Here is a 21,975-nt window from a genome sequence, read left to right as displayed (position 1 = left end):
GACAGCTTATCTGATAAACTAATTCTTTTCCTTCTTCACCTTGCTCTTCCAACCCTGTGAGGGTCAGCATAAAGGGGGTCAGGAGGTATAGCCCAGATCCTTGGCTCCCCAATCTCCCCACAGCCTCAACCCTGGGAGAGGAAAGATATAGAGAAATGTGCAGATACATGAATTGGGAGAGGCTGGACTTCCTTTCAAGGCAGAACCCCTTCTGGACAGGCCACAGAGGTCTCCAGGCAGTCAGCTCTGAAAGTACAGACACTCGATAGAAATCAGCAAGCTCTGAAGGCTGACTCACACCAACCAAACTTACAAGGGACTGACTTATAAACCAGAGCTTAAATGCTGATATATCTGGAGAGAGAACCCTGGTGGGATGGCTGGTCCTGGCCACTGGCTCAGGCCACTCACCCCTCTCTGGTGGGTGGTATACTCAGGAGTTCAGCTCTCAGCCCAGAAGATTCCTTGTTGAACATTGCATTAGAACAAGGTGAGGTGCCTTTAGGCAGACCAAGACATGCCCTGTTTCCACACTACAGACACTTTGATCTTAGGAAGTGAGTCTTTCACTGAGAATCAGAGCCCCACTCTGTCAGGCAGTCCTGGGAGTACCTGGGCAGGTATTTTTACTTTCCAACTCACCCTGTCTGTCACCAGATGCATCTGCCTTCCCATTATGACTGGAGGACTTGGTCTGGTTATTGATGATCACACTTATCTTAGAGTGAGTTTTCAGCTGGATGTTCCTGGGACATTTTGGGAGGGCCCCTCAGCTCCTTGGTGAGCTCTAGAAGACATAGTTATCTCAGCCTCACCAACATAGCTCACATGTGAGTCCCCGTGGGGGCTTCAAGGATGCTCAGTTCTCCTCACTTCACTGTCAGTGGCTGACCTTTTCCAACCTGGTCACCAGATACTGGGATTCTGTGTGCCAGATTCAGGGCTTGTAGTTCCCTTTATGTGGACTCTGCTTCTCAGCAAGAAGGTCAGAATCCCAATCCCAAGCAGGTGAGGAAGACGGTGGTCTTGATGCTGTCTGTAAATCCAGGCTTCCAGTTCTAGCACCTCAGTCTCACAGGGTCCATCCTGCTGAGTTTCTTGCATAGCATTTTTTTAATGATCCTTAGCAGAGGAGGGAACAAGACTCAGTAATTCAAGGAGTTAATTGTCAGTCATCCCTGTTTGACTCTCAGTGCTTTGCAAGGTTTTCCTGACAACAGGTGTGTCCTTGTGATAAGCTTTCCTTGGGCCACGAGGAAGATGAGAAAGTATACTTGGAGTTCACTCAAGTGATGGAGGAATGGATTCGGTCACCAGGTGTGACCTCAATGACACTTAACCTTCCTTCCCTCTCTTCTTCTTCCCAGATTGTCATTGAAGATATTGGGAATAAAAGAAAATATGATTTCCCTCTTAACCGCTGGCTGGCCTTGGATGAAGATGATGGCAAAATTCAGAGGGATATCTTAGTGGCCGGAGCTGAGACCACAGGTAGAACAGAAGAAAGGGGAAGCCCAATTGGCTAATATTTCACTTTCTGCCTGAGGGTCAATGTTCTCATCTGTGGGTCTGGAGGCCTGCAACCAAGTGGGAAGCAGCCATGTCTTTAGACAACATTCCTGCTGCCCCTGAAAGTGTTCTGTCCCCCCGGGCTGGAGTCTGGGGCTCTGCTGATACCAGAGGTGATGGGAAGGCGCCCCTGAGCAGACACTGACTTCCCAGGGCAAGAGAAGTTATGCACAGGATGGAGCCGGGGTGTGAACTCCCGACACATGTGGGTGTTTATGAGGGTGTCGACTGACCCTTACCTCCTCCTGCTATTGAGCGCTTCCTATGTGGCAGACTCTCTCTAGGCACCTGACTCATGTCGTTCCTCTAATACTCACAACAACCCTATAGTATGGGAACGGTTACTGTTCCCATTTCACAGTAGAGGAAATTGAGTCACAAGCTAGGAGACCTGTTCCAGGTCACACAGCTGATAAGTGACAAATCCAGGATTTGGTCTGCCTCTTAAATCTCTACCCTGTGTGAGTTCCATGGAAAACCTGAAGCTCCCAGCATGGAAGTTCATAATGTTCCAGAATATTAATGTTGGTGAACGCGCACAGCTGAGAACGTGCTCTGGGACAGACCCTCCCATGGCTCCCACTGCAGAGAGAATGAGTCCAAGTTCTGGGGTATAAGATAAAATTGCTCCATGACTGGGCTCCAATTGACCATTTCAGCAGCATCTTTCAACATCTTTTACTACCACTTCCACACACACTCCCTCTCCCTCCCCCGATCTGCACACCTTTCACTCTTTCCCACACCTACCCCCTCTCCCTGTTCCCCCCATCTCACCCACATGCTTCCCTCTCCCCTCCCCTTAGCTGCTGACCTTACTCTTTCTCTTCCTTTCTCTTCGGAATACGCTTTCTCCTCAGCCTGTTACGCCATTTCTCTTCTTTCTGCTTCTCAAATTCCTGCTGCCAGTCACTTCCTCTGAAACTTTCCCTACCCCCTCTAGACAGGGCCATCTCTCCCTTCTCTTGCTCCAGACATTTTGGGAAGAACGTGACTGCTATTGTTTAGGAAACCAATGCTCCTCTGCTCCAGTGCTTTTCAACCATGGCATTATGGCGCCTTGGCCTGGGTGAGGGGTGCCACGTTGTCGGGTGTGTCACGACTTTGTATTCTATAGTTTGAAAATTATTTACTTAAAACATCCACTAGAGCAGATTTAATATGCCCCCTTTAACTGTGTTACTATTACTTGCTTCCAGTGGTAGATGAGGAGAAATGACAGTGAGAGGCTGGAATTGCTGACAACCTAGGCTATGACAGTATGTCTAGTGTGAGAACACCATCTGTCCATGTGTTGTGAAGTAAAGCTGGACACCCACTCTTTGAGGGCAGTGGCTATTCCTTTTTATCTTCATAGTCTCCCAAGGCCTGTCATAGAGTAAGCACTCGGTAAATGTTTGTTGAGCAAGGGAAAGTGCGAATGTATGAATGAATAATGCGTCCATGTGGTTGCATGTGCTATCTCCCAAAGACATTTTGTTTCTCTGAGATCAGGGGATGGGGGTAGGATGAAAGGGAGGTGGGGGACTAACAAGGCTTAAAGTACCACTTGCCTTAGACTCTGGGACAGTGTGAAAAAAGGCAGACCACACCTTAGCAGAATTTCCTATAGTTTCCTGTTCAAATGTTTGTCTTTGGTGTTTTCCTTTAGTCTGTCTCATCTCAGAGTTTAATCTCCTCTTGCTGGCTCTTCCCCAGAACGCCATGTCCTCACATTGCCTTCTGACTGACCAAAACCCCAAATGGCCCAACCCACAATGTCCTCTCCCTCCCTCAATCTTCCGCATCCCACCACCTCAGGTGGTAAAGGAGGACATTAGTGTCCTCTATTAAGAGTTATGTTTTTAGGGCTTCCCTGGTGGCGCAGTGGTTAAGAATCTGCCTGCCAATGCAGGGGACATGGGTTTGAGCCCTGGTCTGGGAGGGTCCCACATGCTGCGGAGCGGCTAGGCCCGTGAGCCACAACTGCTGAGGCTGCGCGTCTGGACCCTGTGCTCCACAACAATAGAAGCCACAACAATGAGAGGCCCGCGCACCGCGATGAGGAGTGGCCCCCGCTTGCCGCAGCTAGAGAAAGCCTGTGCACAGAGACAAAGATCCAACACGGCCAAAAATAAATAAATAAATTAAAAAAAAAAAAAAGAGTTATGTTTTTAAGTTATGTGCAAAAGAGCAAGCTCCATGAATCAGATAGTCCTGAATATAAATCTCTCTTAATCGAGTTGACTATTCTAATTAAATGAGACATAATAGAATTCATCTGGCAGCTATTAATAATATGCACATGGTAATTAGCATTAATAATAAGTACTATTCTTAACCAACCCAAGCTCTTCCTTCTCTTTGTTAGTTTCCTGTAATGGGGGCTGGCAGCTTCCTGTAACCTGCAGTTTGTTCCTAAACTCAGATGCACTGACACACCAACTCCAAAAAAGATAAAGTGAAGTGGAAAGGGGCACTGGATGTCGTCTGGGGGAGGAGGACTTAGGGGGATGGGGATGTACAGCAGAGGGAGGGCCTAGGGAGGTGTGGTCAGGTGGCGGAGAAGGTGGGTAGGATATTGTTGTCAGCTTGCACTGAACCCTCTCCTTCCCCCTGTTGTTTCCATACCAGCCATCTCATATATTGTCACCGTCTTCACTGGGGACGTCCGGGGTGCGGGGACCAAATCCAAAATCTACCTGGTCATGTTCGGGGCCAGAGGAAATAAGAACAGTGGGAAAATCTTCCTGGAGGGCGGTGTGTTTGGCCGTGGCCGCAGAGACATCTTCAACATCGAGCTGGCTGTCCTCCTCAGCCCATTGAGCCGGGTCTCCATCGGACATGGCAATGTGGGAGCCAATAGAGGCTGGTACTGTGAGAAGGTAAGGGAGGCTGGGGAGGACCCTGCCCTGATTCAACCCTTCTCTTTAACTTGCAAATACAAACTCTAATCTGCATCCTACTTCCTACTTCCTTTGCACCAGTTACAAAGTACATGAGAAATCCCTCTCACGGGGCCTTTTTTTTTTTTTAATTCAAACAGAAAGTTACAAAAATTATAATCATCCTCATCAGTTCAGTCCCATGTAATTAATTTTTTTTATCTTGATCTTTTGTTAGCACTTTTATGAGTTCATCAGTTTCCCATTAGAGTTCTGAAAATGCTTATTCATTCAGTTCAGCAGTATAGTCAGTTACCAGAAACCTGTACTTGTCAGAGTCTTTTCCATGAATTCCTTAAAGATGAAACCCTTCTAGAGGAACATTTTTGCGAAAGCATCAGAGTACACACGGAATTGTCTGTAAATGACAAAAGACTTAAAAATGACCACAGTTAAAGATTTGATGAAAGTTCATAATAATGCAATTGACAAGGAAATTTAGTTATTTCTGAGATATACATTTTAAAGTAATAACTAGAATTATGACTTATAACATTATACCAGAACATATAAGATTTTTAGAAATTTCATGTAATGTCTGAAACATTTATATTAACATACTTCCATACAAATAACCCAAAGAAAGTTTAGTGTGAGTTGCTTTTGTTTGTTTGTTTTTTATACTGCAGGTTCTTATTAGTCATCAATTTTATACACAGCAGTGTATACATGTCAATCCCAATCGCCCAATTCAGCACACCACCATCCCCACTCCACCGCAGTTTTCCTACCTTGGCGTCCATACGTTTATTCTCTACATCTGGGTCTCAACTCCTGCCCTGCAAACCGGTTCATCTGTACCATATTTCTAGGTTCCACATATATGTGTTAATAAACGATATTTGTTTTTCTCTTTCTGACTTCCTTCACTCTGTATGACAGTCTCTAGATCCATCCATGTCTCAACAAATTACTCAATATCCTTCCTTTTAATGGCTGAGTAATATTCCATTGTATATATGTACTGCATCTTCTTTATCCATTCATCTGTCGATGGGCATTTAGGTTGCTTCCGTGACCTGGCTATTGTAAATACTGCTGCAACGAAAATTGGGGTGCATGTGTCTTTTTGAATTATGGTTTTCTTGGGGTATATGCCCAGTAGTGGGATTGCTGGATCATACGGTAGTTCTATTTTTAGCTTTTTAAGGAACACCCATACTGTTCTCCATAATGGCTGTATCAATTTACATTCCCACCAACAGTGCAAGAGGGTACCCTTTTCTCCACACCCTCTCCAGCATTTGTTGTTTGTAGATTTTCTGATGATGCCCATTCTAACTGGTGTGGGGTGATACCTCATTGTAGTTTTGATTTGCATTTCTCTAGTAATTAGTGATGTTGAGCAGCTTTTCATGTGCTTCTTGGCCATCTGTATGTCTTCTTTGGAGAAATGTCTATTTAGGTCTTCTGCCCATTTTTGAATTGGGTTGTTTGTTTCTTTAATATTGAGCTGCATAAGGTGTTTATATATTTTGAGGACTAATCCTTTGTCTGTTGATTCATTTGCGAATATTTTCTCCCATTCTAAGGGTTGTCTTTTCGTCTTGTTTATGGTTTCCTTTGCTGTGCAAAAGCTTTGAACTTTCATTAGGTCCCATTTGTTTATTTTTGTTTTTATTTCCATTACTCTAGGAGGTGGATCAAAAAAGATCTTGCTGTGATTTATGTCAAAGAGTGTTTTTCCTATGTTTTCCTCTAAGAGTTTTATAGTCCCCGGCCTTACATTTAAGTCTTGAATGCATTTTGAGTTTATTTTTGTGTATGGTGTTAGGGAGTGTTCTAATTTCATTCTTTTACATGTAGCTATCCAGTTTTCCCAGCACCACTTATTGAAGATACTGTCTTTTCTCCATTGTATATCTTTGCCTCCTTTGTCATAGATTAGTTGACCATAGGTGCGTGGGTTTATCTCCAGGCTTTCTATCTTGTTCCATTGATCTATGTTTCTGCTTTTGTGCCAATACCACATTGTTTTGATTACTGTAGCTTTGTAGTATAGTCTGAAGTCAGGGAGTCTGATTCTTGCAGTTCCGCTTTTTTCCCTCAAGACTGCTTTTGCTATTTGGGGTCTTTTGTGTCTCCATATAAATTTGAAGATGATTTGTTCTAGCTCCATAGAAAATGCCATTGGTAATTTGATAGGGATTACATTGAATCTGTAGATTGCCCTGGGTAGTATAGTCATTTTCACAATACTGATTCTTCCAATCCAAAAACATGGTATATCTCTCCATCTGTTGGTATCATCTTTAATTTCTTTCATCAGTGTCTTATAGTTTTCTGCATACAGGTTTTTGTTTCCCTAGGTAGGTTTATTCCTAGGTATTTCATTCTTTTTGTTGCAGTGGTAAATGGGAGTGTTTCCATAATTTCTCTTTCAGATTTTCCATCATTAGTGTATAGGAATGCAAGAGATTTCTGTGCATTAACTTTGTATCCTGCTACTCAACCAAATTCATTGATTAGCTCTAGTAGTTTTCTGGTAGCATCTTTTGGATTCTCTATGTATAGTATCACATCATCTGCAAACAGTGACAGTTTTACTTCTTCTTTTCCAATTTGTATTCTTTTATTTCTTTTTCTTCTCTGACTGCCATGGCTAGGGCTTCCAAAACTATGTTGAATAATAGTGGTGAGAGTGGACATCCTTGTCTTGTTCCTAGAGGAAATGCTTTCAGCTTTTCACCATTGAGAATGATGTTTGCTGTGGGTTTGTCGTATATGGCCTTTATTACGTTGAGGTAGGTTCCCTCTATGCCCACTTTCTGGAGAGTTTTTATCATAAATGGGTGTTGAATTTTGTCGAAAACTTTTTCTGCATCTATTGAGATGATCATATGGTTTTTATCCTTCAATTTGTTAATACGGTGTATCACATTTATTAATTTGCATATATTGAATAATCCTTCAATTCCTGGGATAAATTCCACTTGATCATGGTGTATGATCCTTTTAATGTGCAGTTGGATTCTATTTGATAGTATTTTGTTGAGGACTTTTGCATCTATATTCATCAGTGATATTGACCTGTAGTTTTCTTTTTTTGTGACATCTTTGTCTGGTTTTGGTATCACGGTGATGGTGGCCTTGTAGAATGAGTTTGGGCGTGTTCCTTCCTCTGCTATATTTTGGAAGAGTTTGAGAAGGATAGGTGTTAGCTCTTCTCTAAATGTTTGATAGAATTGGCCTGTGAAGCCATCTGGTCCTGGGCTTTTGTTTGTTGGAAGATTTTTAATCACAGTTTCAATTTCAGTGCTTGTGATTGGTCTGTTTATATTTTCTGTTTCTTCCTGGTTCAGTCTCAGAAGGTTGTGCCTTTCTAAGAATTTGTCCATTTCTTTCAGGTTGTCTATTTTATTGGCATATAGTTGCCTGTAGTAATCTCTCATGATCCTTTGTATTTCTGCAGTGTCAGTTGTTACTTCTCCTCTTTCATTTCTAATTCTATTGATTTGAGCCTTCTCCCTTTTTTTCTTGATGAGTGTGGCTAATGGATTATCAATTTTGTTTATCTTCTCAAAGAACCAACTTTTAGTTTTATTGATCTTTGCTATTGTTTCATTCATTTCTTTTTCCTTTATTTCTGATCTGATCTTTATGATTTCTGTCCTGCTAAATTTGGGGGGGGTTTGTTCTTCTTTCTCTAATTGCTTTAGGTGTAAGTTAGGTTGTTTATTTGAGATGTTGCTTGTTTCTTGAGGTAGGATTGTATTGCTATAAACTTCCCTCTTAGAACTGCTTTTGCTGCAACCCATACGTTTTGGGTCATTGTGTTTTCATTGTCATTTGTTTCTAGGTATTCTTTGATTTCCTGTTTGATTTCTTCAGTGATCTCTTGGTTATTTAGTAGCATATTGTTTAGCCTCCATGTGTTTGTATATTTTACAGTTTTTTTCATGTAATTGATATCTAGTCTCATTGTTGTTGGAAAAGATACTTGATATGATTTCAATTTTCTTAAATTTACCAAGGCTTGATTCGTGACCCAAGGTGTGATCTATCCTGGAGAATGTTCTGTGCACACTTGAGAAGAAAGTGTATTCTGTTGTTTTTGGATGGAATGTCCTAAAAATATCAGTTAGGTCCATCTTGTTTAATGTGTCATTTAATGCTTGTGTTTCCTTATTTATTTTCATTTTAGATGATCTGTCCATTGGTGAAAGTGGGTTGTTATTAAAGTCTCCTACTGTGATTATGTTACTGTCAATTTCCCCTTTTATGGCTGTTAACATTTTCCTTTTGTATTGAGGTACTCCTATGTTGGGTGCATAAATATTTACAATTCCTATATCTTCTTCTTGGACTGATCCCTTGATCATTATGTAGTGTCCTTCTTTGTCTCTTGTAATAGTCTTTATTTTAAAGTCTATTTTGTCTGATATGAGAATTACTACTCCAGTTTTCTTTTGATTTCCATTTGCATGGAATACGTTTTTCCATCCCCTCACTTGCAGTCTGTATGTGTCCCTATGTCTGAAATGGGTCTCTTGTAGACAGCATATATACAGGTCCTGTTTTTGTATCCATTCAGCCAGTCTATGTCTTTTGGTTGGAGCATTTAATCCATTTACATTTAAGGTAGTTATCAGTATGTATGTTCCCATTACCATTTTCTTAATTGTTTTGGGTTTGTTATTGTAGGTCTTTTCCTTCTCTTGTGTTTCCTGCCTAGAGAAGTTCCTTTAGCATTTGTTGTAAAGCTGGTTTGGTGGTGCTGAATTCTCTTAGCTTTTTCTTGTCTGTAAAAGTTTAAATTTCTCTGTTGAATCTGTATGAGATCCTTGCTGGGTAGAGTAATCTTGGTTGTAAGTTTTTCCCTTTCATCATTTTAAGTATGTCCTGCCACTCACTTCTGGCTTGTAGAGTTTCTGCTGAAAGATCAGCTGTTAACCTTATGGGGATTCCCTTGTATGTTATTTGCTGTTTTTCCCTTGCTGCTTTTAATATTTTTTCTTTGTATTTAATTTTTGATAGTTTGATTAATATGTTTCTTGGCTTGTTTCTTCTTGGATTTATCCTGTATGGGACTCTCTGCATTTCCTGGACTTGATTGACTATTTCCTTTCCCATATTAGGGAAGTTTTCAACTATAATCTCTTCAAATATTTTATCAGTTCCTTTCTTTTTCTCTTCTTCTAGGATCCCTATAATTCAAATGTTGGGGCATTTAATGTTGTCCCAGAAGTCTCTGAGACTGTCCTCAATTCTTTTCATTCTTTTTTCTTTATTCTGCTCTGTGGTAGTTATTTCCACTATTTTATCTTCTAGGTCACATATCCGTTCTTCTGCCTCAGTTATTCTGCTATTGATTCCTTCTAGAGAATTTTTAATTTCATTTATTGTGTTGTTCCTCTCTGTTTGTTTGCTCTTTAGTTCTTCTAGGTCCTTGTTAAATGTTTCTTGTATTTTCTCCATTCTATTTCCAAGATTTTGGATCATCTTTACTATCATTACTCTGAATTCTTTTTTGGGTAGACTGCCTATTTCTTCTTCATTTGTTTGGCCTGGTGGGTTTTTACCTGCTCCTTCATCTGCTGGGTATTTCTCTGTCTTTCCATTTTGCTTAACTTATTGTGTTTGGGGTCTCCTTTTTGCAGCCTGCAAGTTCGTAATTCCCATTGTTTTTTGTGTCTGCCCCCAGTGGGTAAGGTTGGTTCAGTGGGTTGTGTAGGCTTCCTTGTGGAGGGGACTGGTTGCCTGTGTTCTGGTGGATGAAGCTGGATCTTGTCTTTCTGGTGGGCAGGACCATGTCCAGTGGTGTGTTTTGGGATGTCTGTGAACTTATTATGATTTTAGGCGCCTCTCTGCTAATGGGTGGGGTTGTGTTCCTGTCTTTCTAGTTGTTTGGCATGGGGTGTCCAGCACTGGAGCTTGCTGGTCATTGAGTAGAGCTGGGTCTTCACGTTGAGATGGAGATCTCTGGGTGAACTCTCACCGATTGATATTACGTGGGGCCGGGAGGTCTCTGATGGTCCAATTTCCTGAACTCGGCTCTCCCACCTCAGCAGCACAGGCCTGACACCCGGCCAGAGCACCAAAACCCTGTCAGCCACACAGCTCAGAAGAAAAGGGAGAAAAAAAAGAAGGCAAGAAAAATAAAATAAAATTTTTAAAATAAAAAATAATTAAAATAAACATATTTTTAAAGTAATTTTTTTAAAAAAAGAAGAGAGCAACCAAACTAGTAAACAAATCCACCAATGATAACAAGCGCTAAAAACCATACTAAGTTAAACATAAAAATCAGAAACTAGTCAGTCGTATACAGCAAACCCGAAGTCTACAGTTGCTCCCAAAGTCCACCACCGCAATTTTGGGATGACTCATTGTCTAATCAGGTATTCCACAGACGCAGGGTATATCAAGTTGATTGTGAAGATTTAATCTGCTGCTCCTGAGGCTGCACGGAGAAATTTCCCTGTCTCTTCTTTGTCCGCACAACTCCTGGGTTTCAGCTTTGGATTTGGCCCTACCTCTGCATGTAGGTCACACTCTGACATCTGTTCTTCACCCACACAGGAGGGGGTTAAAGGAGGGCTTATTAGGGGGCTCTGGCTCACCCAGGCCGGGGGAGAGAGGGGTACAGAATGCGGCACGAGCCTGCGGCAGCAGAGGCCAGTGTGACATTGCAATAGCCTGAGGTGTGCCATGTGTTCTCCTGGGGAAGTCGTCCCTGGATCGTGGGACCCTGGCAGTGGCAGGCTGCACAGGCTCCCGGGAGGGGAGGTGTGGATAGTGACCTGTGCTTGCACACAGGATTCTTGGTGGCTGCAGTAGCAGCCTTAGCATTTTATGCCTGTCTCTGGTGTCCGCGCTGATAGCCGTGGCTCACACCTGTCTCTGAAGCTCTTTTAGGCAGTGCTCTGAATCTCCTCTCCTCGTTCACCCCAAAACAACAGTTTCTTGACTCTTAGGAAGTTCTAGACTTTTTCCCAGACTCCCTCCTGGTTAGCTGTGGTGCACTAGCCCCCTTCCGGCTGTGTTCACGCAGCCAACCCCTGCCCTCTCCCTGGGATCTGACCTCCGAAGCCCGAACCTCAGCTCCCAGCCCCCACCTGTCCTGGCGGGTGAGCAGACAAACCTCTCAGGCTGGTGAGTGCTGGTTGGCCCCAATCATCTTTGCGGGAATCTCTCCACTTTGCCCTCTGCAGCCCTATTGCTGTGCTCTCCTCCATGGCTCCAAAGCTTCCCCCAAGCCCACTCCCGTTCCTACAAGTGAAGGGGCTTCCTAGTGTGTGGAAACTTTTCCTCCTTCACAGCTCCCTCCCAGAGGTGTAGGTCCCCTCCCTATTTTTTTGTCTCTGTTTTTTCTTTTTCCCTACCCAGCTACGTGGGGAGTTTCTTGTCTTTGGGGAAGTCTGAGGTCTTCTGCCAGCGTTCAGTAGGTGTTCTTTAGGAGTTGTTGCACATTTAGATGTATTTTTGATGTATTTGTGGGGAGGAAGGTGATCTCCACGTCTTATTCCTCCGCCATCTTGAAGGTCCTCTCAATGGTGGATGCCATTAAAAAATTTTTTGACATTTACTTTACAATGCGCTTCAATTTAGGTATATGTTCCAAGAGTTGAACTTAAGATTTTGATTTTATTTATTAAATTCAGTTTGTTACTTTTGTTTTTGAATCTTCTATCTCCTTAATAGCATTTTGTCTGTTTGATCTATTAATTATGAAGAAAGATGTGTTGAAATTTCCAATGTCGGTGGTAGATATTTAAATTTCTTACTGTAGAACTAACAATTTTTGCTTTATATAGTTTTAGGCTACGTTGTGAGGTGTAGAATTAGTATAACCTTCTGGTTAATTGAATCTTTATCACAATCCTATCTGATACTATCTAGCTTTTAACTGATAAATTTAGTCATTTATGTTTTTTATAACTATTAACATGTCTGTTTGTCCTGCTTTTACTATATCTTTCTTTTTTCTTTTTTTTTTTTTTTGATTAACTGATTGGTTGTGGGTTTTATTTTCTTGATAGTGATTTGGAAATTATACACTCTCTGGTTTTTTTAGTGGTTACTATTGAAATTTTAGCATACATACTTACTGTGACAAGACCTAAATTTAACCACCATCTCTAACTCCCTCTTAGACAAATCAAGAACCTTAGAAATTTCTAACGGTAATAATCCTGCATCTAGGTTGCATGCCAATTTTGAAAGTAGAGTATTTTAGCTCTCCTTTGAATTATTTTTAAATTCACATATTATATGCTGTTGTTTTGTAGAGTCATATTTGTCCAGATTTACCTACCTGTTTGCCAGTGTGTTTGCTTGCCAATTCTTCTTGCATCTAAGACCTCTTTTCTGGTGTCAATTTTCTTCTTCCTCCTGAAGTACTATGCTTTAGAAGTTCCTTTGGTTAAGTAAGGTCTATTGGTGGTAAACTCTGTTTTTGTTAATTTGAAAATTATTTTATTTCATTTTCATTCTTGAAAGAAATTTCAGGATACAGAACTCTAGATTGAGTTATAATGCCCCCACCCTCCAATATCCTCTGGCTTCTGTTAGTCCCATTGCCATCATCTGTCTTTTTTCTCTTGATGCTCTTAAGATCTCTGTCTTTGGCATTCTGATGCTTCTCTTCAAAACACCTAGGTGTGTCTGGGTTAGACAGAATGCCATGTTCTAAACCCATAAGTTCTGAATGTGGGTAGAGATGGAGAAGGTGTAGGAGAGAAGGTTAGAATGCCATGTTCTAAACCCATAAGTTCAGAATGTGGGTAGAGATGGAGAAGATGTAGGAGAGAAGGTTAAATAAGGATCAAGTCCTGAAGAGGGTAGTTAGTTTTTGTATTAAATTATAGATATTAATTACCTTTTATGTGACTGACCTTTTTTCCACAAGACAAATATAGGGTATTAATTTAGTATTCTAGTTAACTTGGTTCAGATGGAGATTTTACAATGTGCATAAGGAAATATGGTATTCAAAAAGGGTATGTGTATAGAGAAAAATGTTTGAGGTTTGGGCTGGTAAATTGGAATATGGATGATACCTACTTGGGAAGATTTCTTAGAGGAGGTATTTCTTGATCTAAGATTTAATGAGATGGGCAGTGGGAAGAAAAGTGACATTCCTTGAGGGTAGTAATGCAGACAACCCTAAATGTGGGGCTAAGGAGGCTGTTGAACATTACAAAGAAGTCCCAGCCAGGGGACCTACTGTAGGAGATGTGATCTGCTCCCCCAGGTGGTGATTTTGTGCCCCTTCACTGGCATCCAGCAGACCTTCCCTTGCAGCAGCTGGCTGGATGAGAAGAAGACAGATGGGCTGATCGAGAGGCAGCTCTACGAGATGGTGTCTCTCAGGAAGAAGAGGCTGAAAAGTAGGTGGAGGGGCCCAGAGCCAGCAAAGGCCAGGATTGTCAAACCACTGGGTGCTCCTTCTTCTCAATTCTCCTCTGGAAAGGAAGGGAAAGGGTCCCCCAGGGACCTCAGTTCTCCAAGGTACAGACCACACAGAATTACAGACATGGCACCAAGGCTGATACTCCAGCAGCCCCAAATCGTTAAGCTGCTGTGATGGGCTAGTTGTTAAACTGAATGGTTGCACACACTGCACTCTGAATGTACTGGCCATAGGGTGGGTGGAGTCAACTCTTCCCCCTATTTAAAATATACTAATAGACTTTCACCATTAAAAGGAACATTAAGGCACACTCTCTCAAATAGCAAGGAATCCTTGGCTTCCCAAATTTAGTATTTGTTATAATGGGTTTCTGAGGGTAGGACACACCTGTATACAACCTGCACTTCAGTCCTGATCACCTTTGATTTGCTTGTCTTCCCCACTGGTAGCTTGAAAATCTCTTCACTTTTGAAGTTAATGGTACAACTTGTCCTGTCTCTGCAGAATTCCCATGGTCCCTGTGGGTCTGGACGACCGACTTGAAGAAAGCTGGTACCAACTCTCCTATCTTCATCCAGATTTATGGGCAGAAGGGGCGGACAGATGAGATTCTCCTGAATCCCAACAACAAGTGGTTCAAACCCGGAATAATTGAGAAATTTAGGGTAGGAAGAGTGACAGAGTGGGAGGGAAGAAAGAGAAAGGGGTGTAAGAAGCATTTGTCATGGGATTCTGGTTTCCTAAGCCAGGTTTGGATCAAGTTTGAAGACAAAAAGGTAAAATAGAGACCCTAGGCCCCTGCAAGGAATGCCACATTTAATGTACGGGCAATGTACTGATGGGGTGCAGTTTAGATCTGGCCCTTCATCTGAATCAAACAGTCCAGAACCAAGCATGGGAGAAGAAGCGAGTATGTAATGGCTTTGGACATTCAGGAGCCTGGTGACTTGGGGAATCATTTTAGAACAGAGACCCTGAGCACAGTTAGTGTCAAACCGCCCAGTGTGGACTGAATTAGAGAGTGAGGAGCAAATTTAAAGGAAAGTATACATTTTGGAACATTTAAAAAGAAATTCAGCTTTAAATTTTCAGTATGTATGTAAGCAGAGCAAGGCTTGTTTTGTCAACGGAAGTGCTGCTCTGACCTTTAGGTAAGAATAATTTGTAATTTGCAGCTCTCTTCTCAGAGCACCCCGTTGGTGCTTCTATTATACCTTCAGTTCATTGCTCTTTATGTATTTGTCTTCCTGGCTAGACTTGGAGCCCCTAGGGAAAGGGCATGACCACTGTATTGATCTTTTTGTCTGTTTCAGTGCCCAGCAGAGTCCTGGGGCTTGGGCCTGTGCTAATTTGCAGGGCTGCCATATGGATTTTGTAATTGAAAGCTTATTGCTTGGAAGATTTTATTTAGTCTGGATCCTACTGTGGGTCAGTTATTTTTGTTCAGTTTCACCAGCCCAGATTGAACCTTAGCTCTACGTGGCTGTCTCTCCCTCATGTGCCATTGGTTAAAAGAGCACAAGAAGATAGAATATATGAGGGTGGTTTGAAGCAAACCCACCCTTGATGCTGAAGAAACAGCTCAAAGTGGGTACCCTCCTGGCAGGGGGTCAGCTATGAGGGTAAACACATTTCACTTGGTTCTGTCCACTCAGGCCTTGTTATTTCTCACCATAGATTGAGCTCCCAGACCTCGGCAGGTTTTATAAGATTCGGGCGTGGCATGATAAAAGGAGTCCTGGTTCTGGATGGCATTTAGAAAAGGTGAGATGTACCATCTTGGGGGTTAGAAGGTGGTTGGGAGAGGAACCAAAATGGTCTCTTTCTAATGACCTTGTCTTGTTAGTTTGCCTTTATCTGTTGGGAGTGTGGGTGGGGAAGGGTTGTAGTGAGACCTAAATTTGGACACATGACACATGGACTTCCTGACTGGGACAGGACTTCCAAAGTAGACTAAGAAGTTGCTTAGGTTTCAGCAGACTTGCACTGTGTCCTAATCACCTGGCTGCTAGGCAACTGTGGGTCTCCAGGGGACCAGAGGGATAAATATTAATCTGGCACTCCATCTTCCACAAGAGTCATCCCTAGGGGACGGCCTTGTCCTCCTTGAGATGAACTAGCAGAACGGGAACCTCAAGGCATGGATGAATATCTCTGGTACACCACTTGCTCACTCCAGGACTTCATTCCAGATGACCCTGATGAACACCCTGACCAAGGACAAGTATAACTTCAACTGCAATCGCTGGCTGGATGCCAATGAGGATGACAATGAGATCGTTAGGGAAATGACTGCCGAGGGTCCAACAGTACGGAGGATAATGGGCAGTAAGTATTGACTGGCTCTCATCCTGGGGGAGGTAATGGAGCTCTTACTTGGTGTGCCAATGGGTGTCTAGCCCATGAGCTGGTAGTCTTGTCCACTATGCACCATCAGGCTCCTTCTGAATGAGGACTGGGTTTAGAAGGTCCTAGACTCAAGACCGGCTTGTAGTAGCCATCTCCACGATGCTAAGGCTTTATGATGGGCATGGGTGAGAATGGGGAGATTTCTGGGTCTTCAGGTTGGCTATGAGGGGATGAGAAGAATCCACACTGAACAATATTTCTCCACACACTCCCTGAAATTAAAGGCAACTCTTCAAATTATGCATAAGATGATCCTCAAAAAGGAAGGCTGGATCTTGGTTCTTATAGACACACTTGACTGCTCCCTTATGAATCCTCTATTTCTTTTTGGAGCTAGTAGAAGAGAGCTGAGCTTTTAAATAAATTTATTTATTTATTTTTGGCTGTGTTGGGTCTTCGTTTCTGTGCGAGGGCTTTCTCTAGTTGTGGCAAGCGGGGGCCACTCTTCATCGCGGTGCGCGGGCCTCTCACTGTCGCGGCCTCTCTTGTTGCAGAGCACAGGCTCCAGACGCGCAGGCTCAGTAGTTGTGGCTCACGGGCCCAGTTGCTCCGTGGCAGGTGGGATCTTCCCAGACCAGGGCTCGAGCCCGTATCTCCTGCCTTGGCAGGCAGATTCTCAACCACTGTGCCATCAGGGAAGCCCGAGAGCTGAGCTTTTAATCTGGAGTCTAGCAACCACATTCAAAGAGGGAAAAGGAGATCATTTTGCCTCTAGGTTATACCGCCAGAGTGCTGGCAAATACACGGCACGTGTCCTATCCTTTTCTCTTGGCAGACATTACTGAGTAATCACAGCATTCTCTCCCATTTAGTCTGAAATGAGCTTCATAGCCCTCAATATAGCACTGCAAGCAAACATTAGCAATTGATCAGAATTGGCACTTAATATAATTAACCTATTTTCTATCCTTGTGGCTGTGCTTAATTTTTTTTAAATAGTAAAATAACATTGCAAAATTACAAAAAGTGAATTACGATGTCATCCATAGTTCCAGTAGTCCTTCTAAGTATTTGGATAGTGTCACTTCTCAGGCATTTGCACACCCAGTAGAAGCTCTGTATATATATTTTTAAACAATTTGAACAGAGTGAAATACACAAAAACATAGAAACCCCAAACAGCAAATATCTAAAAAGGGATCACCCTGTTAGTCTAATTAGGCCATGCTTGCAATTAGTACTATTTTATGATTCTTCTTCATTTTTAATTAAAATGGACTATGGAATTAATTAAAATGGACTATGGAATATTTGTGTTCAAAGGTCGTTAAAATAGATTGATGCATATAAGGAAACTGAGGAAGTTCTTGCCCTGATTATACAGTGAGAGACAGAGTGAGACCTAGAACAAGATCTCCTGCCTCCTAGGTCAGCAAACTATACTCTGCCTTTTCACATTCAGCAGTATTTTCTTTGTCAACAAGACTATCATCTCCCTGTAAATATGATAAACAACATAAGATTCCTGCCCACCCCCCAATTAGGACTCTATGTGACGTATCCCACCAAGGCAGAAACACACCTGCTGTTACCTGATCTGCCCTCTTTATGTGCCAGAATTGAGCCTGCAGGTATGAACAATTGAGGAGATGGTCTTGGGATCTAACTGCTTTCTAAATCCTTCTAACCAGTTCTCATAATTTTAGTTCCTCACTCCCTATTTCTAAAGTTACCTGGTGCTGTCATTCCTGACACTTTGCAACCTTACTTCTCAAATTTCACAGCTGATAGCTCTGATCAATTCTCTCTGGTCTGTTAAGTCAGGGGACCTCAAACTTCAGCATTGTCACCTGAAGGGCTTCTTAAAACACAGATTGCTGGGGCCCACCCACAGATTTTCTAATTCAGTAGGTCTGGGGTGGGGGGCTCAGGAATTTGTCCAACAAATTTCTAGGGGCTGTCAGCGCTCCTGGTGAGGATCCACTGTGCTAAGGCACTGTGAAAAGCACACTTTTCTAGCTGTGCTCCAGCTTCTGAAATCTGGTTGCTGTTGTCTATATTCATCCCTTTCCCTGAGCCTTATTGGTGAACATTTTTTGTTTGGTTAAATCTAAAATACCTGTATGCTATCATTTTAGTGAGTTTTTTTCAGAGAGAAAGCTGCCATTTTTACTTAAATGCCCAGGATGTTCTTTTACCTCCATCTCCTCCGTACCTTGACTGAAGCATGGCTCCCCTCCCCCCAAAACCCAGTTTTCCGTCCTCACAGCTGTGGGGCTAGCGGAAGGGGGCATTCTCCTGACTCCCACTGCCCTTTCGGCCTCGAGGCTCACACCACCCACAATGTGGCCTCTGCCCCAGCTCATTTCCATCTTCTGTTCACTCTGGACATGTTCCTCTTTTGCAAGGTGCCCCCTGGTCATTCTCTAGACCCCTCAACTCCTACCATTGTTCTAGGACAGTGAACTAATCTGCTTGGGCTGCCATAACAAAATACCACAGACTGGGGGGCTGAAACAACATAAATTTATTTTCTCACAGTTCTGGAGGCTGGAAGCCCAAGATCAAGGTGTTGGCAGGTTGGCTTTCTCCTGAGACCTCTCTCCTTGCCTTGAAAGTGACCATCTTCTCGCTGTGTCCTCACATGATCTTTCCCCTGTGTGTGTGCTCACGTCTATGTCCTAATCTCTTCTTATAAGGACATCAATCATATTGGATTAAGGCCCACACATACGACCTCATTTTACTTTATTTAGTTCTTTAAAGATCCTACTTCCAAATACATTCTGAGGTACTGGCGGGTTATGACTTCAACATATGGATTTGGTGGGGGGACACAACTCAGCCCATAACAGATGGTGTCTCTGAAAGTATGCTCAAGGTCCCATTTATATAAAAATTGCCTAGAGTGTTTGTTAAAATGAAGATCCCTGGGCCCAATCCCAGATATACTGACGAGGCTCTCTGAGGGCTATGCCTGGTAATCGGTATTTTTATCAAGCACACCAAGTAATTTTTGCACATATCAAAACCTGAGAGCTTTTGTTCTGCTTCTATCAATGTCCATGTGGAAAACCCATTCATCCACATGCTGGTCCTCGTCCACTTTGCTCACCTCCACCTCCCTCCCATGCAACCAGCCACTCCTCAGTACCTCACTTGGGCTCATCCCACTAAGCTGCTCCTCTGAACTCTGACTCAGTCCCCACCTCTGACTCAGGCTCCTGCCCTCGCAGGCCTCTCATGACCTTGATGACACTCACACCACCCTTGAACTTGAACTCCATCCAGTTCCTTCCTCCCCACATTTCTCCTGCTCTGTCAAGGACTTGTGGGTGTGTGGAGGATGTATTTTAGGGACAAGAAATCATCCAGGGGAAAGAAAAAGTGGTCCTGAAATTGTGCAGGGTTCAGGTAGACTGTGGAGGAGGACATAAGTTCAAGAAATACTCTGAAGGTGGAACTGGTAGGAGTTGAATGAATGCGGTAGACACAGTAGGGAGGTAAACTTCCTGCTGAGGAAGATGGGAGAAACTTTGCTCAGGCATTTGAGCTAGGTCTTGCATGGTAGGGATGTGATAGATAAGGAGAGATCACGGTGGGAGGGGCGGGAAGGAAGCATTTCTATAGGTTACATACAAAAACACCCTTGAAACATTTTAAACGGTGTATAAGATATGGGGCTATCATAGCTGTCTTTTGTTTGTTTTTGCCTTCTGTGATACTATTAAAGAACAACTTCAATTTAAAAAAAATTCTCTAACGACTAGTATTGGATTAAAGTGAGATAAGCTGGGACCTGGCACCATTTACTGGAGTGCTTGAATCTCTAGCGACAGAATACAAAGAAACTATAAGGGACTAAAAATAACTGCACACATAACTGCAGTTGGGGGCAATTATAAGATACAAGAAGACCACAAACCAACTGTCATTGCTGAGGTACCGGGAGCAAAAGCATAATCCCTGCACACAGCACCGCCAAGGGTGTGGACAGACACCTAAGCCGCCCCTCCAGCCTGACCCACCAATCCGCCCCCACCCTCACCCCATTTAAGGGACCAGCTTGCCCTCCTCAGAGAGCAAGCAAGGGCACCTGCTACTTGTTTTCACTCCCTCGTGCTCTGGCACGAGTCCCAGTAAAGCCTTGCCTGGATTTCTCTTCTGGCCTCTTATCAATTTCTATTGATTAAAGACTTCAAGGACCCGGGTTAGTGACAGAAGGGCTGTCTGTCCTGGCTATAAGGGCAGTTTAATGCCTTCTGGGGGTCCTTGGCAGTACTTTGGAGCCCATATCAACTCGAATTTCTTTTCCCCAACTGTTCTTTCCGGCTCACATAAATTCCTCTTGTTCTTGGAACACTCCCATGTCCTCACTCACCTCTACAGGAGCTCAAATCTCCTTTTCTGGTCTGGATGCTTCTTTGTAACAGTAAATAGAGTGGGTGGCAACATCTCACTTCCCCAGTTGGTACCAAGGTATACCAAGGTATAATGTGCAGGGCTTCCTGAAAATCCCTTCAGTGGAGAGTCTTGGACTCATGTAAAATGAGTAAATACGAATTTAAAACCAATTCTCTATGTTTGAAATTGTGTACTCCTAGTTTACTTAAAAAATAAGGGTCAGTCAAACAAGCAATTAACACCACGTCTGAGAGCCAAGATGCCTTCCGGGGTGATTGCACTGATTAACACAGACCAGGAGACACAGACAAAACACTCACCAGCCCACAATTTATCTCCACCTTGCCTTTCCCTCAGGAGCTATGTGAGACAGTAAAACCAATGAGATCTGCATTCTCCACTGCATGCCCAGCAGAAGGGATTACATACCACTGATGAGCCAGCAAGAGACCACTGGTCTCAAGTGCTGAAAACTGTGGCTTCTTGCTAATCAGGCTGAGCTGTAATTTTAAAATTAAAGTACAAGAGGCTCTAGTACTTACCCATCTGTTTAAAGTCTTTCACTGCTGATGGCTAATATAATTATTTTTAATTGTCCACAGACTTCTTGCCAGGAAGGTGCTTAGAACCTCAGTGGCAGGTGGGCTGGGAGTAGCCCCTAGAGAGAATTGGGACCCCTGACAATGTCCAGCCAATAGGACCTTCGAGCTCCTGAGCAAAGGGGACTGGGATTCCCAGGCATAGAGATTTCTAAATTCCCTCATCAGCTTGCCTCTGGGAATGGCCTAATAGATACAGCCCAAAAAGGCAAAACCGACCTTCATCAAAAGTCAGAATGAAGTGAGACTGGTGCCCTCCCTTCCCTTTTGTGCTTCCACGTTTCAGTACTCACTCCAGTTAATGCTCTTTGTTCCTCTTACTGTTAACACAGCCTATCATTGGGAGCGTAACACAAAAGCATCAGCTTCATTTATGCGAAGGCTAAAAGTTTAAAACATTTATCTTTTGCATTTTAACAGAGTTGACCAGAGAGGCAGCAGTGGTTGAATTTCAGGTGCTGTCCCTCTAAAGAGGGAGGGACAGGAGACCCATGGGGGCAGGACAGGAGACACTGTTGGGGGCAGGAGACCTTTCCCCACTCTTGACTTCAGTGGCTGCCTTTGCCAGCCCCACTCAGGCAGGTCCGTGGATAAGCAGTTATCCTTGACCTTTTCTTCTAACAAATGCTTTTGCTATAGACACTATATATTCAGACCCACATATTTAAAGGTCAAATTTAATTTTCAGATGTCTTCATATCTCCAAATAAAAATGGGTATATTACTGAAAAATTAAATTAAACTTACTGGTGATTTGTCTCATTCCTCATGTACT

The 21,975-nt window shown here is 43.0% G+C and overlaps 1 protein-coding gene across 1 annotated transcript in view; it reads left to right on the top strand.

Moving 5' to 3' along the window:
- The window catches only part of LOXHD1 (lipoxygenase homology PLAT domains 1), a 202,399-nt gene that overhangs the window by 51,930 nt on the left and 128,494 nt on the right, over positions 1-21,975 (top strand). Inside the window, exons 7-12 of the mRNA XM_027118420.1 lie at positions 1,368-1,491; positions 4,183-4,433; positions 13,690-13,825; positions 14,353-14,513; positions 15,526-15,612; positions 16,041-16,176. Of these exons, the coding sequence (XP_026974221.1) occupies positions 1,368-1,491; positions 4,183-4,433; positions 13,690-13,825; positions 14,353-14,513; positions 15,526-15,612; positions 16,041-16,176 (895 nt within the window). The remainder of the gene's footprint in view (positions 1-1,367; positions 1,492-4,182; positions 4,434-13,689; positions 13,826-14,352; positions 14,514-15,525; positions 15,613-16,040; positions 16,177-21,975) is intronic.

The sequence above is a fragment of the Aethalodelphis obliquidens genome, unplaced genomic scaffold (genome assembly GCF_003676395.1).
Source record: "Aethalodelphis obliquidens isolate GAN/ISIS:26980383/991018 unplaced genomic scaffold, ASM367639v1 scaffold19, whole genome shotgun sequence".
NCBI lineage: Eukaryota > Metazoa > Chordata > Mammalia > Artiodactyla > Delphinidae > Aethalodelphis > Aethalodelphis obliquidens.
This window is presented reverse-complemented; position numbering and strand designations above follow the sequence as displayed.